Genomic DNA, 25,452 nt, shown 5'->3' with positions numbered 1-25,452 from the left:
CAGAGCTTCCGCGAGCTGCTGCATCCACTGAAAGCCGCCTTATATAGGCCAGTAGCTGCAGCCTCGCGTGCGTCATCCTCAGACGCATCCGTCCGTTAAAGCCGGGTTATCGGATGACGTGATGAAGCTACGTGGCCGATACAAGTTGGCGCGCTTCTTGATAAAGAGTTGAAGAGAACTAGAAATAGAGAAATGACGGTAGAGGGGTATCTAGTGGTGATAAGAATGAAGTGATTGCTGCGAACACGTTTATTTCTCTTCAGAGAATATTGTTTTACCTATCTTGTTACGTAATAGCATTCGCAAGTGCGGAAACCGAGCTTGGTGATTGGACGAAGAAGCTTTAAGGTGCGGATATTTGCGACAGGGGTGTTCGTTTTTAATTCGGAACGCGTCGCGTCGTAAACAAATTTGGTTTGCCAAAAGCCGAAAACTTCGCAAGTCGAAACTATTACAAAGACATAAGCGAATTTAACATGTCTTGTTAGGGATATTTGAAGCTAGAGTTTCTGTTCGGTAATTAAGGAATACACAGTTGCAATAGGGAGGGGTGTTACGCATTCGTGCTTGCTCGATGATAGTTTTCGCTAGATAGGAGCCTGTGCTTGCGACAACCGAAATTGGTGATAGATAATTATTTCCTTAAGGAAAAGAAGTGTTTAGTGTTATTAGCAAAACGATGCCTATTTCATGGTCAATTCATTAGCAATTACATGGAAAAGCGTTTCTCGGACATTCATAGCAGGCCTAGTACCTTAAAAATTTGTCCAAACTACTAGCCACCTGTTCTAATTCATCTAAAACGGTACACGTTTTTGTTGTGTTACGGTACACTACTATAATTAGCCAAATTGTTATCGAATGTCGGCTTGCTATTTTCGTTCTTGGCTTGCAGATAACGAAAGTCGGCAGCTTATCAATTATCCGCCAGAATACTTGGGTATGCCGTTATTCTCCTTCCATCCATGAACGGGTACGTTGATTGTTACTATGTTTCACAGTATTGACTGCAATTATTTTCCGTAGAATATTAGCAAGGTTTTATTTGAAAAGGAAAAACTAAAATTGTGCATTAGAAAAACGTGTTTTGTTTTCTTAATCTTTGACTTTCTTCGGGTGATACTGTAATTTCTACGGAACTGTATATATCTGTGAATTTATTAAAAAGATTAGACGTGGGTTATAATAGCCATTAAGTAACGAGTAATGTGAACAATGTATATTAATTGAACGTAGTGGATGAGCATCGCGCCTTCTAGTGCACGAACGACTGTTGCTCTTGAAAACTATTGATATTGCGGATAAATTAACAACAAGTCAACTTTATCGGAAAAAAAGAAGAAGGATCTAATGCCGTCTAGTTTTAAAGCACTCCCTTTCTGTTTTCTTTTCCTTGTATACTAGCAGCTCAGGAACGTTTTTACGTGTCAATTAATGCGTAAATGCGAGTGGGAATCAGGTTGTAATATCTTACACCTACAGAACAACTTCACATAAATGGCTTCTGCTGCACAGTGACCTTATTCTTCTATTTGCATGTCATATTGTTATACGTGCGGTGATTATTTCAATGGAAAAATCTTAAGCAGATCAGCTTTATTTTATTAAGCTGCATCACTTAAAAGTTATCTAATTATCTGCTACTGTACAAACAAGTCTGTATCTTAAGATGTGCAAAAGGATATCCTGTAAAGCATCTGTCTCACCGAACTGATGCAAACAAAGCATGTACTTATGTTAAGAAAAAGAGGGAGGGATAGTTGTACCCAAGCTACTTCATGTCGAACATGTAACTCTGAAGGCTCAACAGTCTCATGAATGCTAATTACAAACTTTCGACGTGCTTTTGGAAATGGCAATTTCGTTCAAGTGATCTTGAAGTGAAACAACGACAAGCTCATTTAACTTACTGCTCTTTATGGATGAAACTCTTTAAGATTATCGTTTAAAGGAAGATAATGAGCGTCAATAACTCTCAACCAAACCGGCAAATTGACTTGACACAACTATTCGTTCGTTTGTTAAGCAAGCGGCCACCAATCATTCCACAATGACATGAACGCATGTCATTATGTCTGTTATGACCCCAATAACACTTATGTGCTTGATGTTAATGTGTCCAATGAATTCAATCTAGTATAAGCTTCATTATGGTCAACCGAAATATCTATTACCCCCTTTGACAAATGCGAGTACTAGAGTCGTACTGTAAACGCATCTTTATACGGGTGTTTGTGGTACTCGCCATTTTTTTTGGTTGCTTTTTTAATTGACTTGTTTTAGATTCGCGAATGGGTCTCTTCTACTTACCTATAGTATCTACTCTTTATAATCTTCTCTAACGAATATTATAATGGCCCCTAATTCCTCGTGGATTGATGTATTTTGCTCCTTATTCGTTTTCGTTAAACACTATAACCATAACTAAAACGACGAAAAATCGACAAGTGCCAGAATTGATACATATGTATATGAAGAAAAAAGACATATATGTATCCATTGGGATAAATACTTACTCTAACGGAGGGCATAACAAAGATGTGTACTTTTGTTTGTACAGTGTTAAATTGGGAATGATAATAAGGCAAAATCGGCAGACATACAATCACTAGTGTATCAGCATAATTCTTCTGGTAAACGTACAATAAGCTTTATAGGCATTTGTCAGAACTGGAGGACAAACGCTGCTATTTAAAATAATAAACACTGAATTGATAAGACTTTTTCAGTGAATTACTATAACGCTAGAAATAAAGCTACAGACATCATTTCAATTTTGATGTACAATGGCTATGTGAAAACTTGACTGTTTTTGTTACTCATATTATTCTATTTCGCAAAGATGATACGGTGAGTTGGTATGCATTTTTATGAATTAGGAAGATGGTATCTTCAATTATTATTATAATATACGAAAGAAACAAGACAAACGTCACCCTGAAGTTTATTACATTAGGTTTACAATCAGTTTATAGACATTGTTTATTTTAATTCTCTACTTATTTTTTACAATCAAACAAACTTGGTATGTTCAATAAACATTTCCTACTTAAAATTTATATTGTCGCAAAACAATCGAACTTAATGATTGTGGTCTTCATATTTTAATACATATAGTGGAATGAAATAGTAAAACCATCAGCAGAAAATTATAAGCGACTGAGCGGAAAGTAAGCATCAATTAAAATAAATAGACATACTTATAGGTTCAAAGAATTGAACCATTGCATTTAGAAGCTTCACATAACTACTTGTCTTATCATGTTTGAAACTATCGCAATTGTCATATAAGGTTTGATAAAGCGAACCTTATTCACTAAATTTGAATGAATGGTCTTTGCAGTTTGGAGCCTCATTGGAGGCTAACTTCGAGCCGAAGCATACCTAGCCATCTTATCACAATTTACGTTTCATGAGTAAACGAAACACACACATCTACTCGGCTTTACTTTCAAACATCAAACTTAATCGGATGTCCATCCCCAGAAGACATCGTAAATGCTAATATCATCTGTACCCTGCTAATTTAAATACATTTCGTTTTTCCTTAATTATTACGAAATAGATAGAGAAATGTTAGAATTGTCATAAAACATAACAAAAGATCACTCTTTTATTTTTTTCTTTCTTAAAAACTCGAGTTTTTAGACTGGTGCAATCACTTAGCATTTGAAAATGAAGTTGACTGTAATAACGCACATTAATATTTTCAAAGAACTTTCTACAGGCGACTAACAGCCAGTGTGCGAAAAACCAAGAGTCGCGTTGCACCAAGTCAACTTTTAATTGATAGGCTAGAGTAGTAACAATTCATTAGTTAGTACTTGTATCTGGTAATGCTTACAAACAGAGTTTTGAGATGTCCACATAAACTTTCTATTTTCTTAAGAATGCGTTGACTGAAAGTCACGAAACCTTTATCACAACCAATTGCAAAGCTAGGCTGTTGTGATAGATTGTTAAATTAATTATTAGCAATATAATAATCTATTACCAAATTGTCGCGGAACTTTATCCTTGTTAGTACCATTCTGAGTGGCACTCTCGGTAAGAGTTAGAATAAGAACACAATTCGCTTAACAAAAAATAAGCTTATTTGTATTTACCCAGTGGGGATTTAAGATAAAATACAAAACTGACATGATTTATATGAGTACTACATTATAGTACTGGTCGAGTAACAAGCAGTTATTTCAGCCGTCTGTACAACTGCATTGTGATTTCAGCTCACAAATTATATACCCCACAATGTTTACATTAGCTTATTATTCAATCACTTACAACTACAAAAGTAAGTAGTATAAAACACCAAGTTATACTCTAATTCTATAGTTTAATATACATATACTTGCTACGTTCATACTGAATGCCGACCCCTAAAAACGGCAGCATGAATTGCCACAACAACGATATAGTAACGGCCTAGCATTTCATTTTTCATATATTCAAATAATGTTTACAACAACAGATAGTATAATAAGACAATAAAAAACATTACACGACTTCGAGTTTACAACCACTTGTCTTCATCCGGCGTTTTGTCGCGGAAATGATCTCCAAGAAAGACGATAGGCTTTTGTAACTAGTAGTTAATAATGATACCAAATATGCCGTAAGCGTACATGAAGAAATGTCTCCTTTATCTTTGGAACCTGTGAAGCAAACAGTATGGCTTCTAGTTAGACACATAACAAAACAACATCTCAGAATCTAAAAACAAACCTCCCAAACCTGCAGCTCCGGCCCAAATTGCAACAGATGGTAGCCTATTGACAATTAGTATTGTCCAATGATTCATACACTTACCATTTCATACCCTTTTCGGGGGTGAATGAAAGGAAATGTGGTTGTACTTTAAAGCGCTTTTGTTTCTGAATTAATTAGCAATTAGCTCTTAGAACCCTAATCATACACGGTGACTAAAGAAATTATTATCGGTCATGTTTTGATCTTGTTTTCTTTCAACTCGCTCGAAAGTAAGGTCAACCTGTAATTAATAAAGTGCAATAAGAGTGACATCATGTTTGTCACAATTGAATTTATTAATATCATCAAACCGCCTCTTAATCTAGCTTCTACAGCTCTGACCTTATTACTACGACTATGTAATGCGACATCGTGTGCTACTTAGCAATAGACTCGTATCCGTTGTAAGCAGCAAAATCACTGCTAAAGTACATATCCATACTACAAATCGAGAAAAACTAAATGAGAGGTTTATCGAAAAGTGGGGCACATAAATAAACATACGTATAATCATAAAGTATGAAATAATCAAGAAATGAAGTAATCATAAAATCGCAGAGAACATAGCTATGGAGAAAAACTGGTTGCGTAACTCAACGACAAAAATACACAGCAGTGTGTCATTTTTGACGATCCAAACACTTTTCTAATTCCAGATAACAGAGGGACAAGGAAAACAATGCAAGATACACAAATAATAAAAGAACATGGCCACGTCGAAGTGACATGTAGAGTCATTTATGTTGTAGACGAGTTTTCTCGGAAGTGAAAAAGAAACTTAACACTGTACGAGTACACGTACTACGGAGTTGGGACAGTCGTAGATTCGGCCACATTAACTCCCTTCATACGACACAACGGACAAGAATTTTGACTGGTTGTCAACCACTGATCAATGCATTCGCGGTGGAAAAAGTGTTTACAATTCTGAAGGCGCCGACACTCTTCTCCATTTTGAAATTCAGAGAGACAAACAAGACAGCGTTCATCCGAAGTCGAAACAGTGAAAACACCACCGGCACGATCCATATCTTGCTGTGTAGCAATAGATGGCTTAACCGTTCCCAACATAGAGTTTAGCAAAAGCATATCTTCGTAAGTTGGTGAATCCGTAAATAACGAAGGAGCAGACAAAAGTGGATGGTTTTCTGGGTAATTTGCACCAATTATGTAAATTACCCAACTTCGAGAGACATAGCCCTCATCTGTTACTTCACTCATAACCGCAGCTTCATCAGACTCCAATGAACCGTTCGGTTGTGTACCTTGTAGACCGGTACTCGAGCTTTGAGGAAATATGGAGGAGTAAGCACCATTATTTTCGTCGGAAGATGAAGAAGGCAATTGCTGTTGGTCGGCCTGTGCATCACTCTGTTCTTCCATGGGTGAAGGTCGCGTAGAATTGATATTAACGTTGGATGGTGTCGCTTCAGCATCAGTCGGTTGCACTGCTCGGACAGCGACAATTATCACTGGCACTTCCCGCTGACCTGCTTCTTCATGGCGAGTATTGTCGAATCGAAACACACGGAAGAAGTTAAGAGGTGTAGCAGGATTGTTCTCGTCAAAATTTTCAGCTGCAGGACCATGACCGGTATCATTGTCAGAGTGCATAGCATCAATAAGTCTTCCCTCCCGAAGAGCAAGAAGAAACTGCTCAAATGATTCATCACCAAATCGTGTTTCACCAGGCTCGGCATTGTCCAAATTGACGCTCGGTTCCGAGAAGCCGTTATTTGAATTTACAGGGTTTGTAGAGTTGTTGTCGGAATTAATTAGTGTCGATGCGGTGGCAGACGCAAAAACAGAAAGTAACCGGGACAAAATTGCCATTTGATTCTCCCCTGGCTGCAGAGATATGCGTTCTGGTTGGTTTTCTTGCATAGTGGAATTAAATAGATTAGAAGTAACACGGGACCAGGCATTGTCTCCTTGGTTTGTTTGATTTTGAATCTCAGAGGATGTCGGCAACATAGAGTCGTTTCCCATCACAGGATTTGTGTGATCGTCAACTTCAGCTGGTTCCCTAGCTGAAGAGTACTGAAGACGCTGTTGCTGATGGCGCAAACGCCGGGCATCAAGGTCACGATCGGGCTCATATAATGCATAGATACTGTCACGGAAACGGCGTTCCGCGTGCTCAAAGTCTTGCTGAGCAGACTGTAAACTCAAGAGCGCATGAGCATTGCGACGTGAAGTGGAATCGGTATTCATTCTTGAGTTTCGCGGGCTTAGTGAGCGCATAGATGAAGAACGTTGGTGATTGAGTGCACTCCGAAATGGTTGCCTATTATCATTGGAATGCGCATATCTCTGCGTCTGCCGCGAGGAAGAAGAAAGCCCGAAGTATCGTTGAAATGAAAGAATTCTATTCCATAAACCTCTCGATCCATTACTATGCCGATCTCGGACTCGACTTCCTGAGACTATATTATTATCGTGCTCAGCAGCCTCCTCTCTTTGAGAGCTTTCATTCCTCGAACGAGCTGGGGACGATGGAATTGAATTATATTGTCCCATTGGTTAATTTTAGTCTGCCAAAAACGGAAACTTTTGGCCTCACTGTTACTGACTTTTTCAGCAATTAAACAAAACTTGCAGCGTAGGATTGAATTCAGGTGATAAATTATCGTATAATTTTTGTATATTTGCTGTCTGGAAATCCAGCAGCAGCAGGATATAGAAAAGAATGTTTGGGAGTCGGTGGATAAAAGTCAGGTTTGGCGGCAGGTTTGTATCAGGCATAGGTGGCCGCAAACATTATTTGGTGGAGAGAATTAAGGTTATTAGTGGCAGTGTGGGGATAGGGTGCCATTTCCACTATAACAAACAACCACGACGATAAACGAAATGGTGTAGTGGACTTCCAGTAAATGCATGTCAAACAAAACTTTTTATTCAAAAACAAACACGGCATCGCTAGTAATTCATAGAACAATTCAGCGTTTATCGTGCTTGTCTGTCGTAAATTAAGTACATACACTTCATTGTCTCCGTGCTCGTTCTGAAATACCACCACCATCGATCAACGTATTTTCCATATACTGGTAACAGTGATATTTTAGTTGCAGTCAATTGATTAGCAAATTGAATCGTACTAGGACTACTACACTCTTTCTTTCTTCGTGTGATCGGAATGTTATTTGGTGTGACATTGGACAGCAATGAAAATTGAAGAATTAATTATTGACGGTTTCAAGTCGTACGCCGTTCGAACCGTAATCTCAGGATGGGACAGCCAATTTAATGCGATTACGGGTCTTAATGGATCCGGCAAAAGTAATATTCTGGATGCAATCTGTTTTGTGTTAGGAATTACCAATATGCACACAGTCCGGGCACAGAACTTGCAGGACCTTATATATAAGCGTGGTCAGGCCGGCATTACCAGGGCGAGTGTCACCATTGTTTTCGATAATCGGGACACTTCAAAATCTCCTATTGGCTTTGAGATGTATCCTCAAGTGAGTGTTACTCGTCAGATTCTTATGGGAGGAACGAGTAAGTATCTTATTAATGGACATCGGGCTTTACAACAAACTGTTCAAAATCTCTTTCAATCCGTGCAGCTGAATATCAACAACCCCAACTTTCTGATTATGCAAGGCCGTATCACTAAAGTGCTAAACATGCGTCCAACAGAAATTCTCGCTATGATAGAAGAGGCGGCAGGCACACGAATGTTCGAGGAGCGAAAGGAAAAAGCTTTTCGTACGATGCAGCGAAAGGAACACAAAGTTGATGAAATCAATACTTTGCTTCGTGAGGAAATCGAACCCAAACTGTCAAAGCTTCGTGCAGAAAAGAAAACATTTCTTGAATATCAACACGTGTATAACGATCTTGAAAGACTAAGCCGTTTGATTGTTGCTTATGACTACACTAATTTGCAAAACAAGATGCAGTCCCTATCTGCTTCCCAGGAAAAGCGTGAAACTGCTTTTCAGCAAGAGGAAATTAAGATCAATAACCTCCAACAGGAAATTCATGATTTGAAAGAGAAAATTACCGAGCTTGATGACAATAAAGAAAGCGAACTCCGCCTAACTGGTGGTATTATGAAGATGGAGTCTCTCTTAGACGAGATTCTACAGGATGTTGCACGTATTTCCGCATCCATTAAAATGAAGCAGACGTCCTATGAAGAGGAAACGAATTCACTGGCACAGCTTCAAACAGAATCTCACCATTTAAGCAAAAATCTTGCGGAAGTTCGGGAAAAGCACTCAACTGCACTCGAGGAGTATAATCAGAAAAAGCGTGCATTCGAAAAATTACAAGCTAAGACTTCCTCCCAAGAAGAATTGGTTTCTTCGCTTACCACTGGTCTTTCATCAAAAGAGGGTCAAGAATTTGGCTATGCTAGACAGTTGGAAGAGTCGCGAACACAACTGAACTCACTGGTTGCACAACGTGAAACCGCTCGTTTGAAGTTTAATGAAGCCAAGACAACTATGTCATCCTTAGCACCCAAATTGGATGGAGCAAAAGAGGCACTGGCTGCTATCCACGATAGAATCACGGCTGAAGAAAGAGAAGTGGAACAACTTCGATCTCAGTTATCCAACAACGGTTTGGATCAAAACAACGTAGAAACAAAACGGCGTGAATTTGACGCGTTACAACGAGATATACAACACGCAAATAATGAGCTTGAAGGTTTAAGGGGGAAACTTGCACATCTCGAATTTCATTACGCCGATCCTGTTCCAAATTTTGATCGCTCAAAAGTGCGTGGACTTGTTGCACAACTTTTCACTTTAGGCGAACATAATTATGACAAAGCTACTGCTCTAGAGGTTGCTGCTGGCGGTCGCTTATTTAACGTCGTTGTTGAAAACGAGCAAGTCGGCACGCAACTGTTGCGAAACGGTAGGTTGCGCAAGCGTGTCACGATCATTCCATTAAACAAAATCTCTTCCTTCGTTGCAGCAGCAGAGAAGGTGAGCACCGCGAAAAGATTGACCCCAGATAAAGTACATTTGGCTCTGGAACTCATTGGTTTTGAAGAGGAACTACTTCCGGCAATGCGTTATGTTTTTGGGTCAACGTTAATCTGTGATGGTCCTGAAACAGCGAAGACAGTTACGTTTAATCCGTCTGTACATCTTAAAAGTGTCACTTATGATGGTGATGTTTATGACCCCTCTGGTTTTCTGACTGGTGGTTCCTCTACCAATTCATCTGGTCTTCTAAAGCAAATTCAACGTTACAATGAGTTAACAAAATTCGTTCATGAAAAGTCAAAGATTGCCAATTCTCTTCTCGATGAAATCCGACGCGAAGATGCCTCAAGCAGGCAGTATAATAATTTTCAAAAAGAACTCGTTCTACGGGAACATCAGCTGGAATTGTCTAAAGAACAATTGAAGACAGATTCTTCTGTGCGGTTATTAGAGACGTACAAAAATGCTGAGGAACAACATCAATCTTTAAAGCTTGATATCGATCGTTTAAATGTTGAAATTAACGAGCAAGAGGTTGCTGTTAAAAAAATTGAGGAGGACATGGAAGGTTTAAAAACAAACAGAGGTTCGAAAATCAAGGAATTGGAGCAAGAATTACTTGCTTATAAGCAGTCAATGAACACGATGTCCTCTGAACTAAAAATTACCCAAAAGAACTATCAAAAGTATCAACTAAGTCTTGAACAAATCGAGGCTGAACTTGACAAGAATAACCAAAAACGATCAGATTTAGAACAAAATGTGGATCGTTTACGCTCCGAATTGTCGCAAGCTAACGACAGTTTGGGAGAGCTTGAAGGAAAAAAGGAGCGGCTCCTTGTTTCTATAACAAAAGAGAAAGAGAAATTTGCAATGATGGATCAACGCACTCGTGATATGCAACAGCTGGTAAAGGAGAAAACAGAAATTATCAATGCATTACGTCTAAAGCTTCAGCAAATGCAATACGAAAATGAACGACTGGAGCGTGAGCGTGGTGTTGCTAAAGTGGCTTTAGAACAGTTATTGCGCGATAATGACTGGATTGAAGATCAAAAACAGTACTTTGGAAGGGCTGATACAGTGTTTGATTTTACTAATCAGAATATAAAACAATCACGCTCGCAATTACAGTCTCTTAAAGAGCGGCATAGCGCCATGCGGAAAACGGTGAACTCTAAAGTAATGAACATGATTGATGGAGTTGAGAAGAAAGAAGAAAGACTCCGCACAATGATCCGCACAATTCATCGTGATAAATTAAAAATTCAGGAAACCGTGAAAAGCTTAGATCAATTCAAACGAAGTGCGCTAGAAAAAACGTGGACTGAAGTTAATAGTTCCTTTGGTGATATTTTTGACGAGTTGCTTCCTGGCAACACCGCGAAATTATTGCCCCCCGAAGGAAAGGATATCACGCAAGGACTAGAAATTCATGTTCGGATTGGTTCTATCTGGAAAAGCAGTTTAGCTGAACTCAGCGGTGGTCAAAGGTCTCTCGTCGCGTTAGCATTAATTATGTAAGAGAAAGCGTGTCCCCTTGCACCTCTAACCTTTTTAGGTCTTTACTTCGTTATAAACCTGCACCAATGTATATCCTGGATGAGGTGGATGCAGCTTTGGATCTAAGTCACACCCAAAACATTGGAAGTTTGATTAAGTCGAAATTCAGAGGGTATATCTATTTATTGTATTTCAAGAGGACATTACTAACATATTTTAGTTCACAATTTATTGTTGTCAGTTTAAAAGAAGGCATGTTCACTAACGCCAATCGTTTATTCCATGTCCGTTTCTTAGATGGTTCTTCAGTTGTACAAGCAAAATAATACCCTACTACATGACTTGAGTCAAAATTGTAATTAATAGTTTGTAATTTACTCTCAATTCAGTACGTCTTCATTTGAATTTATGTAAACGTGTGGCGTTTATGAAAATAACTGATACTTTACAGTCGTTATAGTGAAGACAACATGCGTTTTGTCCCAGTCCTTTTTATCTACATCGTTATGCCTAAATGGGTTATCAGAAAAGCTATATTAAAAGTGTTAACATTTTATTTTTCTCAAATAGCTATATGAATGGGCAAAAGTGAACCGTATGCCGTATGACAAGGATTAAACGGAGCCTTTACGTGTACAGAAATTCACACATAAATTGAATGCATCTACGATGTCAGACACTCGATTCCCGCGGACTATCTATGTAATTTTGAAACCAGTCCGTTTTCGAGTTTCCTGGCAAAGCAGAAGCAAAACACCAGCTTATGCGCTTACAAAGAAAACAGTCATAAGAAACGAAATCTCAAACCTTAGGAAATGTGGATGTGATAGTCTATAGTGACATTTTACGGAATTGTGAAGTGGTAATGAATTCCCCAAAACCAAAAAAAAAGCGAAGAAAAAACCAGTGAGGCTCGGCGAAACAACGTAATGTGCAATACGAAGCTATATCACAACATTATGCAAATGTAGTTCACTCAAAGCATTATGCGGGAAAAAAAACAATTTCCGCTGCGCGTCACTCGCAAGTGTCAGAGTAGCGCGACATTAAAAAGTGATTTTATGGCATACCTTTTATAGAAACGACCAAATAGATAACCGCACATACTTGAACAAAAGCAAGAAACAAACTTGCGGAGTAATCATAACAATTTCGTATACGAAGGTTTAAATCAGTCACTTACTGCTGTAGCGAAGCCTTCACTTCAGCTGCTGTGAAAGCTTCACCCTTGCGTTGCAGATTATCAAGGCATGATGTACGAATACCACGATTGGCAACACCACCAATACCAAACGCAGGAAGGATACGAAGCATACGAGCAAAGATACTTTTCATCAGGTTTTTACGAACCTCAAGCATTCTTGCCGTCAAGTTCAGATTTTCTGGGCGGTTGTAGATATCGAGGGACAAGAGATGAAGAGGAGTACTGACAAACTGAACAGCACATGGAGTCAACATTTGAGCAGTGACTAATCCACCTGGCAAGTAGGGAGCAATAAGAGGAGGGAGATTGAAAGAACAAGCAACAGTCAACGCATCACGTAGACCGTAGAGAGCATAGCATTTTCCGGGAAGTGCATGGGGTGTACCCTTTCCCCAGAACTTTGTGAAGAAACTGTCCTTCAGAATACTCAGACCACTGTTCGTGGCGGTAACTGTTGAAAACTTCACAAAGCCGCCGGTCTCCACCTTATACACAGGATTCCTCGTCTTGATGTTCTCATATGTATCAAGGGAATTAGCGGCAATGTAAGTTCCAAAATACAAGCTGAAAACAAGAGCGTAAGGCGCACTGCAGATGAAAGAAACTGGGCGACGAAGTATCTGCGCGACCGAGTGACCGATGGAACGTAGCAGAGTGCTCCGACCACTTGTATTTTCAACAATAGAACGATCAATGGTAAGAATGAAGGGTGTGATCATAGCACTAGCAGCACCTGCAGCCAGTACATCAATACCGAAACGCTTGGTCGTCTCCTTTTTTGGACGACGTTCATTGGAAGCAACGAGAGCAACGGCAGACATGGCGAAAACGAAAGAGAAAGAAATATGACTTAAAAATTGGGAAAAAATCGAAGCAAAGCACTTGAGAGCCAGATACTGGACGATGTAGCTTCACCTTTAACAGAGATTCTGTGTGCAAAGAGAGGAAGGGTGAGAATGGAATTGCCAAACACCAACTTATAAATAACGAACTGAAAAACAAGCCAAAAAGGGTGATAGTCTTACTCCGTGGATTTGAGAGGGGAAAGACCTAATTAAACAGGTGGTAGAGACGCAATATGTGCAGTGAAAGTAGAGCAATTAGAAAGTCCGGCTTTTTACCGATAACGCGGGAAATACGACTAACCTCTAATACGTCTGGCGTATGGGGAAGATTGGTAGACACTTCAAACGAAGATTGAGAAACAAACGAAAGGAACAAAAAAAAAAGGAGAACACGGGAGAGTGTGATAACAAAAGACTCTGTACACCTTAATTCAAGTATATGTCTTTGCCGATTCTGAGTCGGGTTTTGATATCAAATATCTCTGCGAGACGTAAACTTCGTCTCGTACTATCACAAATCAGACGTCCTTAATTCGACGACCAAGTAGCTTTCACCGAAAGTTCAGCGAGTCGCGTGCAGGTAATTGATAGGTACAAACAATAGCTAGCGAGTCGACCGACGGACGAGCCTTGCTAAATAGTCTGTTTGGTCCTGAGTGTTTGTAGAGTAATTCTTTGGTGGAGTCTGTGTTGTGGTTAACGTTCGATGCCAGCAGTCCGGAGAGTCACGGTTTGTTCCGTGTGTATCAATTGACTCTGTTTGGTAGAGGAATAGTGAATTGTTGCGGAAGAGCGGCAGTTTTAACATAATTCTGAGAACGGTAAAATAGTAAGCGACCGCCGTTCATGATTGCGATTAAGATTGCGCAACGATACCGAGTCGAAGAAGTTTGGTTGATAGGCAGCGTTTGTCAGCCCCCGAGGAGCTGATGGAGCGGCTGTGTTATTGGTACTCCTCGTAATATGCACAGATAAGTTGTAGCAGTACGGGATTGCCAATTGCAACCGCGAGTGCCGAAGCATTTGGTAATATTGCGTTACGCTGGGCGGACCCGTTATTGAACAATAGAAGCAAGGTTCGCGGTAAGCGAGGCCGCAATTTTGCGAACAGGGATATTTTGTAAATAAGCACGCCAGGATTGGTTTCAGCTAATCTTTGACGAGACCAGGAAACGGTCGTTGGATAGCGCTGTCGCAATAGGTCGAGCTGCTGACATTATAGTTGCGCCGATCATATGGTTGATCTCCAATAGGTTTTTATCTTTTGGAGGAAACGGTCAGCAGATGGAGACAAGGTTGTGAAGAAGCGAGATGCCGAACAAAGTTTGTGGATTAGCGAAGTACGTATGAACAAAGAGCAGTGAGGCGAATTGTGTTGCTGAGAACGTTATGTAGAAGTCATACTAGATGGGACGATGGAACATTGCAAATAGAATGCGCTGTTGAAAGGGTTTCGGGTTGCGTGGTAGGATGGATCGCTGTGAAAAGCAGGGATGGAGGGATGGTTTCGATGAAGAAAAGGCGTTTTCTAAGGTGCGATGTTCATGTTTCGCATGTCGGATTTTAACGGTGACATTATTTATCCATGGGGACACAAGAATGACATCGTTGAGTCGCTTGTAGAAAGTGCCGAGTGAAAGACAGGGTTGTAGAACGGGTTACTCCCAATAGTGATTGTCCGGCAAAGCTTGCCTAGGTAGTCAGACGCATCACCAAGCTTAGCAGTGCTGCTGTTTCAATGCTAGCAAAGTAGCTGCATGCATCGAGGAACACCTTCAAGTTGTGGGAGTAGTTTTCATCATAGCATCGAAGCACGTCTTCCATTTTGGCCATGCGTGCTTCATCAAGGGAACCGGTGTCGGCAATGCCTTTTTGGATCAGCGTGAGCGACCGCGTAAACGTTGAGGTGTACGAAGCAAACATTGTACAGGTCGTCAGCAGCTTGGACAGAACCTTAAGCATTTTTGAGTTTGTTAACATGCATTCCTTGAGACAGGTATCCAAGAAGTCAACATGCTTTTGCATCAAGACATCCACTGTTCGAGCCTTTTCAAGGCCTTCCATGAACTTGGTCCAATTTGGCTCAATGACTTCCGCAGTGCAGTAGTAAGTAAGTTGACGAACAAGAAACAGCATGCGAACGCGTAATTGAAATATATGTTTTTTCCAAACTTCCACACGGCGTGAAGACGAAATCTGGTTCCAAATGGCCTGCTTGGTGAAGTGAATCCATGTAGACTCAAGTTGCATCTCATTGTGCCGAAGCATGAGCAGAAATCGAAACAACAGTTGGTAGCGGATAGTCGCTTTTCGGGACAAAATTAAAGAGAGTGGAAAGGGGACACGATATGTCAACTGCATTGCATGGAATCCATCGATTTCTTTTGAAGCCGGTGGGCGCGATCCGTCCCTTCTCGAGCCTGACTTGTCGATGTCGCCTACTTCTGCATGCTGAATGCTGTTGTCTTCAAGCCAAAGGACCGGCTCGCGTGCAAGATTTGTTTCTTCGAGACCGTTGATGCTAACAATCTGTAGCAGCCAGTCCAGAAGGGAAGTTTGGTTAATCTCAACGCCAACGTATTCCTTGTTCGGATCAAGCAGCGTTAAAGTGCCTGGCTGTCTAAGTGACAGTTCAAGTTGTGATTGGAGTCGTGAAACGGAAATTTGAGAGGCATTCTTTCGCAATTCGTGACCTGCAATGTCCAGAAAACTGGTAAAGAAATCAGATTTATCGAGAAAGAAATAATGTTTTAATGAATACAAGTGAGCGTACAGCGACTGTGTAGATTTCAGGACCTGCAGCAATGACTCATTGGCGTAACCATAAGCTTTCAGAAATGCATCCATGAAAACATCATTATCAAACGTAGTTGGCCACAAGCTTTCACTGATATTATCTGCGTTCCACGGCTTGTCCATGCTACTGTAGCATTCGCGAACTACATTTAGGTACTTTCCCGCCAACAGGACTTTGTCTTTCAACGGTTCTAATTGTAACGGGACGAGCTCGTCTTGGATGGTGTACCGCTTTTCCCATAGCTCGTCAGTATAATCGTCATCAATATTAATTGCTGTGATGCCACGATGTGCCTTAATCATAAATTCTTCATATGGATCTTCAATGACACCCCGATGGATCCAGTAATTGAGCATCTCTGTGTATGGTTTTGAAGATTCGTGGAAAATAAAAGTAAGCAACTCGCGGATTCCTGGGTCCCCCGCATACTGCTCAATTCGTTGTGATAGGAATCGCAAAACGCGACCACCCTTGCATATAGATCGTTTGCCGGGTGGATTGTTGAAAACGTCAGTAATTCCGTTTCCCTCGTTAAGTCGTTCAAGAATATTGTCAATGTTACTGAGATCCAGTTCGGTGTTTCTTTTTTGTGCAAGCTTGGTTTCTAATATTAGGTCACATGTAAGGGAGTACAAATGCGAAAGAGATTGAGCGGTGGGAAGGGTATAAAGACGTAACGTCTGAAGTGAAAATCCTGTGTCAACGCTGCTTTGCCTTTCGCACTGAGTAACTAGTAGCAAATATTCACGACAAAGATTCCGAATGGCAGCGCACAAGGCGTTGTTCACACGTCCGTACTCAAACGCAGAATACTCGTTGACAAACGCCTGGATGGCTATAAGGTGATTTCCCATGAGCACTATTTCGCTAGCAATATCAGCCAAACTTGGATGGAAGCCTGGGACAAGCTTGAAGACTTTTTGATCTGATACGGAGCCATCCATGTTACGTTGTGCATTTTGCAATCGTACGTAAGTTCCCTGCATTCCCATCAATGCATTTAGGACATCCGAAATCAAAACTTTTTCTTGGGTACGAAAGTCCATTGCTGAAACAGGCTCTTGTAGTAGTATGCCATCGAATTGACAACACTGAACGCATGGGGCCAATGGAGTTGATATGCTGGAGGAGAGTTTTAGGGACCAGGGACTCCTATTGCTTTCGTTTTCCGCAACATTTGTTTCGTCCATGGCGTTTTCAAGAAACTACCTACAACAAGTCGAAGATGATGTATAAACAATCCTGCTATAGCTGAATCGATTTCGCAAATAAAAGAATATCTCTTTAAACGGATTGTTTCAGACTCGAAATTGTCAAAAACGAGATGGTTAAGAACTCATCAATTTAAACTTTTACCGGATAAAAGGGAATTGTAAGCGTGTATTAACAAGCCTCAACGTAAGGTCTTGCTTGTTATGTGAACAATATATGATAACAAGATAAATACCGCCTGGTTTGCTTTTTTCCCTATGCTGTTAGGTTTCCCTGCAAGATTGCTTGACCAACGCTAAAGTGATAAATTGTAATTAAGCTTTCTTCTTATTGTGTCTACTTAATAAACGTGTTAATTTAAACCAGCGTTATGTTCAAGAAAAAGAACTTGTTGTAACATATTAACAAAAACAAAAAGGAAAAACGAAAGCACTATAATATATAAATTTTGGTATTTTTTTCTGTCTAAGAGAATGAACAAACGTACATCAGTGCTAGAAAGTAACTCTGACAAAGCTTTATTGCTAAATAAGTAATCCATTACAGATTCTAGTCACTGCTTTATCATAACAAAGTGTATTTAGAAAAAAAAAAAAAAAAAAAAAAAAAACCAAATAAACAAACAATGAACATACAAATGCTCTATCAATTAATTAACTGAAGCCAAGTACGATTTAATAAATATTCTCTATTATCCAAATTTACTTGATATGAATTAACGTTTAATTTAACGCGTCGCGTTTGGTCGTCAAGACAACAAAGTTTATTTCGGGTATGCGAAAGATCTGACCTAACCTTAGACGTCAACGCAAAACTTGCATAGCAATTTTTGTTTGATAATTGCATTAAAAAAACTAAAGGTGGTGTCCTGTTTTACAGAGTACAATGTCAGATAGTACTCAGCTGGAAAAAAAGGAAGACTCGTTGCCTACGAGTAAACAAACCGAGGTACCAAATAATGAATCTTGCAAACGAAAGCGTAAATTTTCAGGTACTGGTGATGACGCGTCTTCGATAAAAAAATCGAAGGAAAATTCTGTTTCTGACCAACAAGGTGAAAATGCTAATGAGCTTACGGAACAAAATGCTATTGTCCAACCTTCAGTGAAGAAAACGGAGAAAGAATCAACCGAGAAAACGAACGAATCCGATGAAAAACAGACAAAAGAATCCACCGATTTGAACAAACAGACGGAAAAAAAGACAAGTGGTGATTCGGTAACGAAATTGCCAGTTACGGACAAAAACAATGAGGGTGACAAGAAAACTGATTCCGACTCATCTGAGAAATCCACAAAACCCGTTAAGACACCATTCAAAAGCTCTGGTTTCTCAATGTTTTCTTCTACAAGCTCACCTTTTGCAGGTGTCACTTCTGACCAACAATCACCTTTTGCATCTGTGAAGACTTCTACTGCGGGATTTGGAAGTACCTTTGGCACCTTGGGAAAAATGAAGTCTACATTTGGAAAAAAGTACCTTGAAAATGAAAAAGCGTCTTCTGAAGACAACAAAAAGGAACCAACGGAAGACGATACCAAGACTCCTGGAAAATTTGAAGACCTCTTGAGCACTTCTGAAAAACCATCGCCTTCCTCCAATTCAGATGAAAAGAATGAGATTAGCGATACAAAGTCTGAGTCGGTTACCGCTACCGCTACTGTCGCAAAACCTCTTACAGAGGAAGAATTAGTCACGGGCGAAGAACATGAAGAAACACTTTTCTCCGTGCGTGCTCGTCTTTATGTCTTAGACCCGGAGTCGAAGGCTTGGAAAGAACGGGGAAGAGGTTTGTTAAAAGTTAATATCCCCGGCAAAGAGAGTACAAGCACCGCTGGCCGTCTAATTATGCGTGCAGATGCTGTCCACCGTGTTATCTTGAATGCTCCTTTGTTTTATGGGATGTCTGAGCAAAGTGTTAAAATTGACGCCGCGTCGAGCGGTGCAGCTACAAATTTTGTACGTCTGTTTCTCATCGAAAACAACCACTCTGTATTATACGCAGTGAGGGTTAAGGATCCAGCCGCCGCAACTGAGCTTCGCGAAAATATCCTCAAGGCTATCCCCCAGAGTAAACAGGAGTGAGCAACATGTTTTCCTGACTATGTGGTGGCCTATTCACTTTCCGTTAACGCTAACGTACATCTGTGTTACAGCAAAACAAATCTTTACTTTTGGCAAACAGTTTCCTTTCTCGTCATACCAATCTGTCTCCGATACGTCGAGCGTCTTATTCGAGTGGCGGATCATACTTTTGTATATCATCATTTCTATGTGTTTATGCTTTACAAGCTCTTGACACATTCTGTACTTTTGGCTTCATGTGCTCATGCTAACGTTTGCAACGTACGCATTTCGTCATAACTATTCTTCGACATATAACAATAATTCCGGCATTACTTCCGGCTCTAACACCATTTCTGATCGTTCAGTTGGTTTGACATTCAGTTGAATTTAGTTGTTAAGATTATTTGAAGTCAATTGGTTAGAAATCAGCGCAAAATGAGAATCGCTGTTTTCACATTTATAGTCGCCGCGATCGGCATACTTTATTATGTCTTCGTTGATGACCGTCATTATAAGCGTTGGGATGTCTCGACAATGAAAAACTGGCTCGACACTCATGCCGTTCCGTACAAGCCTGAATCATCGGCGAAGGATCTTCGCCATTTAGTGGGCGAATACATGGAGGCAATGAAGCCCAATTATGAGGAATGGTCGACTTCGGAATTGAAGGATTACCTTAACATGAAGGAAGCATCCGCCGTTTATCATGGAAAGAAAGGGTTGCACAAGGCCGAGAAGCAAGTTAACAAAGCTGTAGATGACACTAAGTCTGCTGCAAACCGAGTAAAAGACTATGCCTCGGACAAAACCAAAGAAGGAAAGGAATCTATCTTTGACTCCTGGAACGATTCCCAGTTGAAGAAGTTCCTTGAGCGTCATGGTGCTCTTTCAAAGAAGGAAACATCTAAACTAGATGCACTTAGCCCGTCGGCATTGCGTGAAAAAGCCCACGACGTTTATAAGAAAGCATCTGGAAAATTTGGTGATGCTGAGGACTGGGTTTTTGAGTCCTGGACAGACTCCGATTTAAAAAACTGGCTTGACGAGCACAAGGTTCACATCGGTAAAAAGGAGGTGCCCCGTGAGTCTCTTGTTAAGAAAGTAAAGCACGGCTTGACGCATCCTGGCCAAACTCTAAAGGACTCCTTCGCTGCTGCTCGCGAAGAAGTGGAGGAAGATGTGCATTCGACAAAAGCTTTTGTGGAGAAGGAAATGAGTGGATTTAATCATTTTCTATCACGATTTTGGTCATACTCACGCTTGAAGAAATTTTTGGATATGCATGGGGTGCCAACTATTCAGCTTACTGAAAAGGATCGTTTGCTTGCTCGCATCCGGCGTCTGGAATACAAAACTTCAAAGAACGCTGAACATGCTGGTAAAAAAGTCGCCGATAAGATGAGATCAGCGACTAGCCAGGCGAAGGAAAAAGCCGGTGATATGGTTGAAAATGCGAAATCTGGCGTTAAGCATTTTGCCGACGAAACTGTAATCGGAAAATGGCAAGACTCAAAGTTAAAATCCTTCTTGGATGCTCGTGGAATCCCGGTACCGCAACCATCGACTAAGGATGAATTAATTGCACTGGTTCGCCGTAATCTCTACAAGTTACCGTTATCATCATGGAACATCGATTTCGACAAGGTGAGCTCAAATGATTTGAGCGCATGGATTAAGAAGTACAAGAGCCATTACACTGGTAAGCTGCATCCCTCTCAAGACAGGGAACATCTGGTTCAAAACGCTCGCAACATATATGGTGCTTTGGTTGAAAAGGGTGATAACATCTTCAACGAAGCAAGCAAAGCAATCCGACATGTTGCTGTAGGTTACAGCAAATGGTCAGACGATGACCTGAAGTCGGCATTGAAAGAATACGGCGAAAAGGTGCACGAACCATTTGACCGTGACGAGGCTATCAGACGTCTTAGTAGAAACGATTATGTGTACTCGTTCCATCACGCTGAGCCTCATTTTGCTATGTTTGGCAAGCTCAAAGGGCTAATGTCAAAGATGTTCGGACTTTTGACCGGCTCTCATCACAATGGAAAGAGAAACAGTAAAGTTATTTCGTCCAAAGTTCCCGTTGTAGTCATCACTGCTACAACCACGGTCAAGTAAACACAAGTCAGGAAGAAAGATGTTTAACCGTACCATGGAACATAGATATGTCTAATTTAGTTTTTTATGAATAGAGTGATGAAGTCGTGAATGTGATGATTACAGTGTCAACACTGCTCCATAGTTTAGTTTATATAATCCGTAAATAATTGCTGTTGAATTTCGTCAAATCCAAGCGCGACAGAAACAATAGGTAAGATTTGCTCTCTTCGTTCCCTATTTTCAAAGTATTGTAACAGAATATTGCGAAGATATTCACGGTCAATAACATCCTCTTCGATCTGTCTACTCTGAGATTTCTTGTGACTAAGGTAGTGAGAACGGAAGTCAATTTGCGAAACTGGAACCGGGGTCATTTGCTCTTGGTCAATAATTTCGGAGATTTGGTAGGACCCTGTTTTATCTTCGTCATTTGACTTAAGCTGATTATGAGCCTCTTGCTCTTTAATTATATCACGAGCAGCTACCAGTTCATTGCCGACATCTGCCAACATTTCTCGAAGCGAAGCGTTCTCTTCCCTCAGTTTTTGGAGTTCATCATTGGCATGTTCTTTTTCGCTAATTAAACTCTCAACTCTTGTTTCTAAAGCAGCATATTTTCCCTTAAGCTCCTCTAGTTGTTCGTATGCTTCCGTCCGTTGTAATCGAATATCACGAACTATACTTGATAAAGTAGAGGCCTGGCGCTTAAGTTTTTCAATACCCTTTGTTTGTTCAGTGCTATCGAATTCTTCTGCAGTGTCGCAAGGTTCATTCAATTGAGTTTTTTGAACATCTTCCTTTTTCTTGTTCTTCTTTCTTCTCGACTTATTTCGTTTTGATCGAGCTTTAGTAACAGACTCGGTATTATCTGTTGAAACCTCAGAACTAATAGTTACAGGCGAAGCAAAGCCGCTTGAACTTGCTTCTTTTTCTTTTACGTCTGTAGTCATACAGTTTGTATATGGTTCTCGCTAACTACTCAAATTTCAGAGCAGCGAAAACGAACACTGCTTATCCAGGAAAGCCTGAAGTCTACGCTCAGTATGCACGCTCAGTATGCACTATAACGAAAATTGTTTAAAGAAGACCAGAGAATTTGGGTATTTAAATATTAAAAATACCTACTTTACCAATAACTGTAAATTTAAAGAAAAAGAATAATGACCTAATTTTCTGTCTGTAAATTTAATACACAATGGTAACATTTTGTTCTTCTAATAGCAATAATATGAAAATTCAGACTTTAGCCATATTCAATCATTTTACTTTTCATTAAACGAGATATCATCGCCCAGCTGAATTGGCTAGATGGAAAATCGTGTCCAAGAGACGGTTGTTACGTACAGCAACCAGTTTTTAGACAGGATTACCGAGAGCATGCTCCTTTATGTAATCCATACCTTTTTCTGTAAATTCCTCTCTCGTTATACAACTTTGCTTGAATTTCTCAGTCACGCTCCAAGATGAAGCACCTTTCCAAGCATCGAGCGAAGGATCTTGAGCCCGTTTCACATTTAATGCAGTTCCTGTAGGAAGGATCGCTTTTAATTCGTTTTTTATACGCTCAACAAAACCCGGAAGTAAAGACATACCACCAGTGAGCAAAATGTTACTCATGAGTTTGTTGTCAACATTCAATTCAGTATCTTGAAGCATGGTACGAATGATTTCAATCACACCAGCTTGATCCAAACCCGCTATGGATGGACGGAAAACAATTTCAGGTACACGGATACGTTCAACATTAAGATGAAGCTGATAGTTTTGGGCCACGTTTGATGAGTCGTAATCCGTATTACCATGTGTGTATGCATATATAAGAGTTTTTTTAGGGTCATGTACAACATCGTAAGTCTGTTCGTCAGTAAACTCAGTGTCATACTCTAAAAGCTGTTTTTCAAGAGCGTATATTTCTTCCATAAGCCGTTCAATTTCGCTGTCAAGTTGGTCAGCAGTCATAACATCGCGGTATGCACTCCAATCTTCGTCATTGGCACCAAAGTTATCTTCTTGGTTAGTCCGACGGCGGCGTTTATGAGTCGGACGTTCACTGACTAAGTTGGCTAGGTTTTTCATCCGCATTTGGGAAGCATGCGACTTGCGATCATTCAATTCTTTACGTAAGCGCTTATTCTCAGATAATTTGTAGAGCAGTTTGGAATACTGTTCACGTTTTTGAGTGACCCATATAGGAAACTCTTCTTCTCGGAGCCTTCTATCTTCCTCTAATCGCTGTTGTTCAGCCGCCAGCTCCTTAGCCTTCTCTGCCTTGGCGCGAATCCGTGCATCATAATTCGCTTTCATAAGTCGTTGGTGACGCTTCTGTCGCAATTCGTTTTCACTTAATTGATCATCGGGAATGCTTAAAAGAGGAAATGAATTCTCGTTGATTGAATCAACTTCGGTTGTTTCCGAGGCGGCATCTGTGTCCTCGTGTGTTTGGCTATGCTGTGATTTACGTATTCTCGTTTGCAATGTTCGGATATGGGAAGCAAGCTCGGAATCATCTGCGAACCCAGCCTTTTCAAGTGCTTTTTGATACGCACGCTGAGGAAGAGTCAAACTTTCTTTTTGCAATTCAAGCGCGGACTCCAATTCACGCTCACGCTCTGCTTGCTTTTCTCTTCTCTTCTCAGCAGCTTGTGCTTGGAGACGACGACCACTCTCACGCTTGCGTTCAGCGATACGAGCTAACTCTTGTTCACTCCGCTCATGAGCTAGTGCCTCTTGATACGGGAATTGAACGATTATATCGTTTTTGTCAAGATAGTCACGATTGAGAGCAACCTTTATTTCTGAAATGAACTCAGGTGAGACCCGACAATGATCGTGAAATAGGAGCTGAGCTTGACTTGGAACCATTTTTAAGGGAAATGATGGATATTTTAGCTGAAACAAATTTAATAAGTATGAGGCCGCTTGTGAACCACCCCAAGATATGCGTTTTGCTTTAGATAAAACTCCATGACCATTTATGAAAGGGATGACACTACTTGCTGAGTTACCGAAGTCCAAGACAATCCCGCTTGCATTATCCCCAAGATTATGATATGCAGAGAACATACTGTCAATACCATATGAAACACTAGGTGCATTATACAGTTCAAACATTAACTCAGTCATTGTCAACCTATTGTACCTGGGATTCAGTAATGGCTCAGTCATACATACTGGATGATCAAGACTCTTAACACCAAGTTTGAGAAGCGTGTAATCCATGACCATCTCAAAAACGTCCCAATTGTTGATTAAACCATTTTCAAAGGGTGACTTTGCGATTGAACGAGCACCAGGCTCAATAAGTGTATCGTAACCAACAAGAGTGGAAGTACGAGAAAGTTTTCTGTCACGATACCGGGAGACAAGGTTGTCAAATACTAACCTAGGCTCTTGTTCGCCGCCCCACCCTGCACGTAATTGACAAGAACCTAAAACCAAATCGTTAGCGTTTTAAATATGTATTTTTTAGTACAGAAACCCTACCGTTGTCGATAACTAAAGGGAGATTACTAGCTGGTGGCTTTTGAATCTCTAAAGGTCCAGGGAAAGTTAATTCCCGGACTGGAAAAACGGACATTGAGATGTGCTGTGTATTCTAGACAAAATTTCTAAAGGGAAAAAGATCACCCCAAGCACACAAGTTACTGCAATTTTAAGAAGTCAATATGGAAGCCCGACAAGAGGTGATATACTAGTAGGAAATTGTAGCCAAAGTTTTATCCGAAGCTAGTATTTCGAATTGTTTTCGTGTTTTAAAAGACTCTACCACACTGCACGTGGTGGAGTGAAACAAATGAATCTCAACGAGAAGAACTTACTGAAATAAGTTTTCATGAAAAAAACGGTTATAGTTCATTGCCGTGCTGTTTTATTAAATTCTATGATGACTTGCAAGGGCAACTCCTGCTTTTGTTTCGCTTTTTACCATATTCCATATACTCTGTTTCGATTATTGTGTGGGCGTCCATTTGGTGGTGACCCTTCGGTATAGCCACGCTTGAGCCTCGGAATACATAAAGCTTCAATGCG

The 25,452-nt window shown here is 40.4% G+C and overlaps 9 protein-coding genes across 9 annotated transcripts; 3 read left to right on the top strand and 6 right to left on the bottom strand.

The window, feature by feature from the left end:
- Positions 1–4,494: 4,494 nt before the first annotated feature.
- On the bottom strand, positions 4,495–4,942 carry SJAG_03830 (hypothetical protein; the record flags this gene model as incomplete). Its single annotated transcript, XM_002174923.1, has 3 exons — positions 4,495–4,573; positions 4,723–4,766; positions 4,913–4,942. The coding sequence occupies 3 exons, from the start codon at positions 4,940–4,942 to the stop codon at positions 4,495–4,497; spliced, it is 153 nt and encodes a 50-aa protein (XP_002174959.1).
- A 141-nt stretch (positions 4,943–5,083) lies between these two features.
- On the bottom strand, positions 5,084–7,544 carry SJAG_03831 (ubiquitin-protein ligase E3). The gene has a single exon (XM_002174924.2). The coding sequence runs from the start codon at positions 7,264–7,266 to the stop codon at positions 5,548–5,550; it is 1,719 nt and encodes a 572-aa protein (XP_002174960.1). The 5' UTR covers positions 7,267–7,544; the 3' UTR covers positions 5,084–5,547.
- Positions 7,537–13,908, top strand: SJAG_03832 (condensin complex subunit Cut14). Its single transcript, XM_002174925.2, has 3 exons — positions 7,537–11,212; positions 11,254–11,367; positions 11,416–13,908. The coding sequence occupies exons 1-3, from the start codon at positions 7,911–7,913 to the stop codon at positions 11,519–11,521; spliced, it is 3,522 nt and encodes a 1,173-aa protein (XP_002174961.1). The 5' UTR covers positions 7,537–7,910; the 3' UTR covers positions 11,522–13,908.
- SJAG_03833 (hypothetical protein) lies at positions 11,711–14,087 on the bottom strand. The gene has a single exon (XM_002174926.2). It carries the CDS (start codon positions 13,218–13,220, stop codon positions 12,375–12,377), a length of 846 nt encoding a protein of 281 aa, XP_002174962.1. The 5' UTR covers positions 13,221–14,087; the 3' UTR covers positions 11,711–12,374.
- A 117-nt stretch (positions 14,088–14,204) lies between these two features.
- On the bottom strand, positions 14,205–17,813 carry SJAG_03835 (gamma tubulin complex Spc97/GCP2 subunit Alp4). The gene has a single exon (XM_002174927.2). It carries the CDS (start codon positions 17,229–17,231, stop codon positions 14,937–14,939), a length of 2,295 nt encoding a protein of 764 aa, XP_002174963.1. The 5' UTR covers positions 17,232–17,813; the 3' UTR covers positions 14,205–14,936.
- Positions 17,814–17,921: 108 nt separating this feature from the next.
- SJAG_03838 (GRIP domain-containing protein) lies at positions 17,922–22,519 on the bottom strand. The gene has a single exon (XM_002174930.2). It carries the CDS (start codon positions 22,371–22,373, stop codon positions 21,567–21,569), a length of 807 nt encoding a protein of 268 aa, XP_002174966.1. The 5' UTR covers positions 22,374–22,519; the 3' UTR covers positions 17,922–21,566.
- On the top strand, positions 18,015–19,692 carry SJAG_03836 (ran GTPase binding protein Hba1). The gene has a single exon (XM_002174928.2). The coding sequence runs from the start codon at positions 18,139–18,141 to the stop codon at positions 19,336–19,338; it is 1,200 nt and encodes a 399-aa protein (XP_002174964.2). The 5' UTR covers positions 18,015–18,138; the 3' UTR covers positions 19,339–19,692.
- SJAG_03837 (LEA domain-containing protein) lies at positions 19,626–21,636 on the top strand. Its single transcript, XM_002174929.2, has one exon. The coding sequence runs from the start codon at positions 19,756–19,758 to the stop codon at positions 21,439–21,441; it is 1,686 nt and encodes a 561-aa protein (XP_002174965.1). The 5' UTR covers positions 19,626–19,755; the 3' UTR covers positions 21,442–21,636.
- Positions 22,498–25,394, bottom strand: SJAG_03839 (actin-like protein Arp5). Its single transcript, XM_002174931.2, has 2 exons — positions 24,907–25,394; positions 22,498–24,851 (listed from the first exon to the last, which is right to left on the bottom strand). Exons 1-2 carry the CDS (start codon positions 24,998–25,000, stop codon positions 22,780–22,782), a joined length of 2,166 nt encoding a protein of 721 aa, XP_002174967.1. The 5' UTR covers positions 25,001–25,394; the 3' UTR covers positions 22,498–22,779.
- Between the last annotated feature and the right edge of the window lie 58 nt (positions 25,395–25,452).

Source organism: Schizosaccharomyces japonicus, assembly GCF_000149845.2.
Source record: "Schizosaccharomyces japonicus yFS275 unplaced genomic scaffold supercont5.2, whole genome shotgun sequence".
NCBI lineage: Eukaryota > Fungi > Ascomycota > Schizosaccharomycetes > Schizosaccharomycetales > Schizosaccharomycetaceae > Schizosaccharomyces > Schizosaccharomyces japonicus.
The sequence above is the reverse complement of the archived record's forward strand: the minus strand, read 5'-3'. Positions and strand labels throughout refer to the sequence as shown.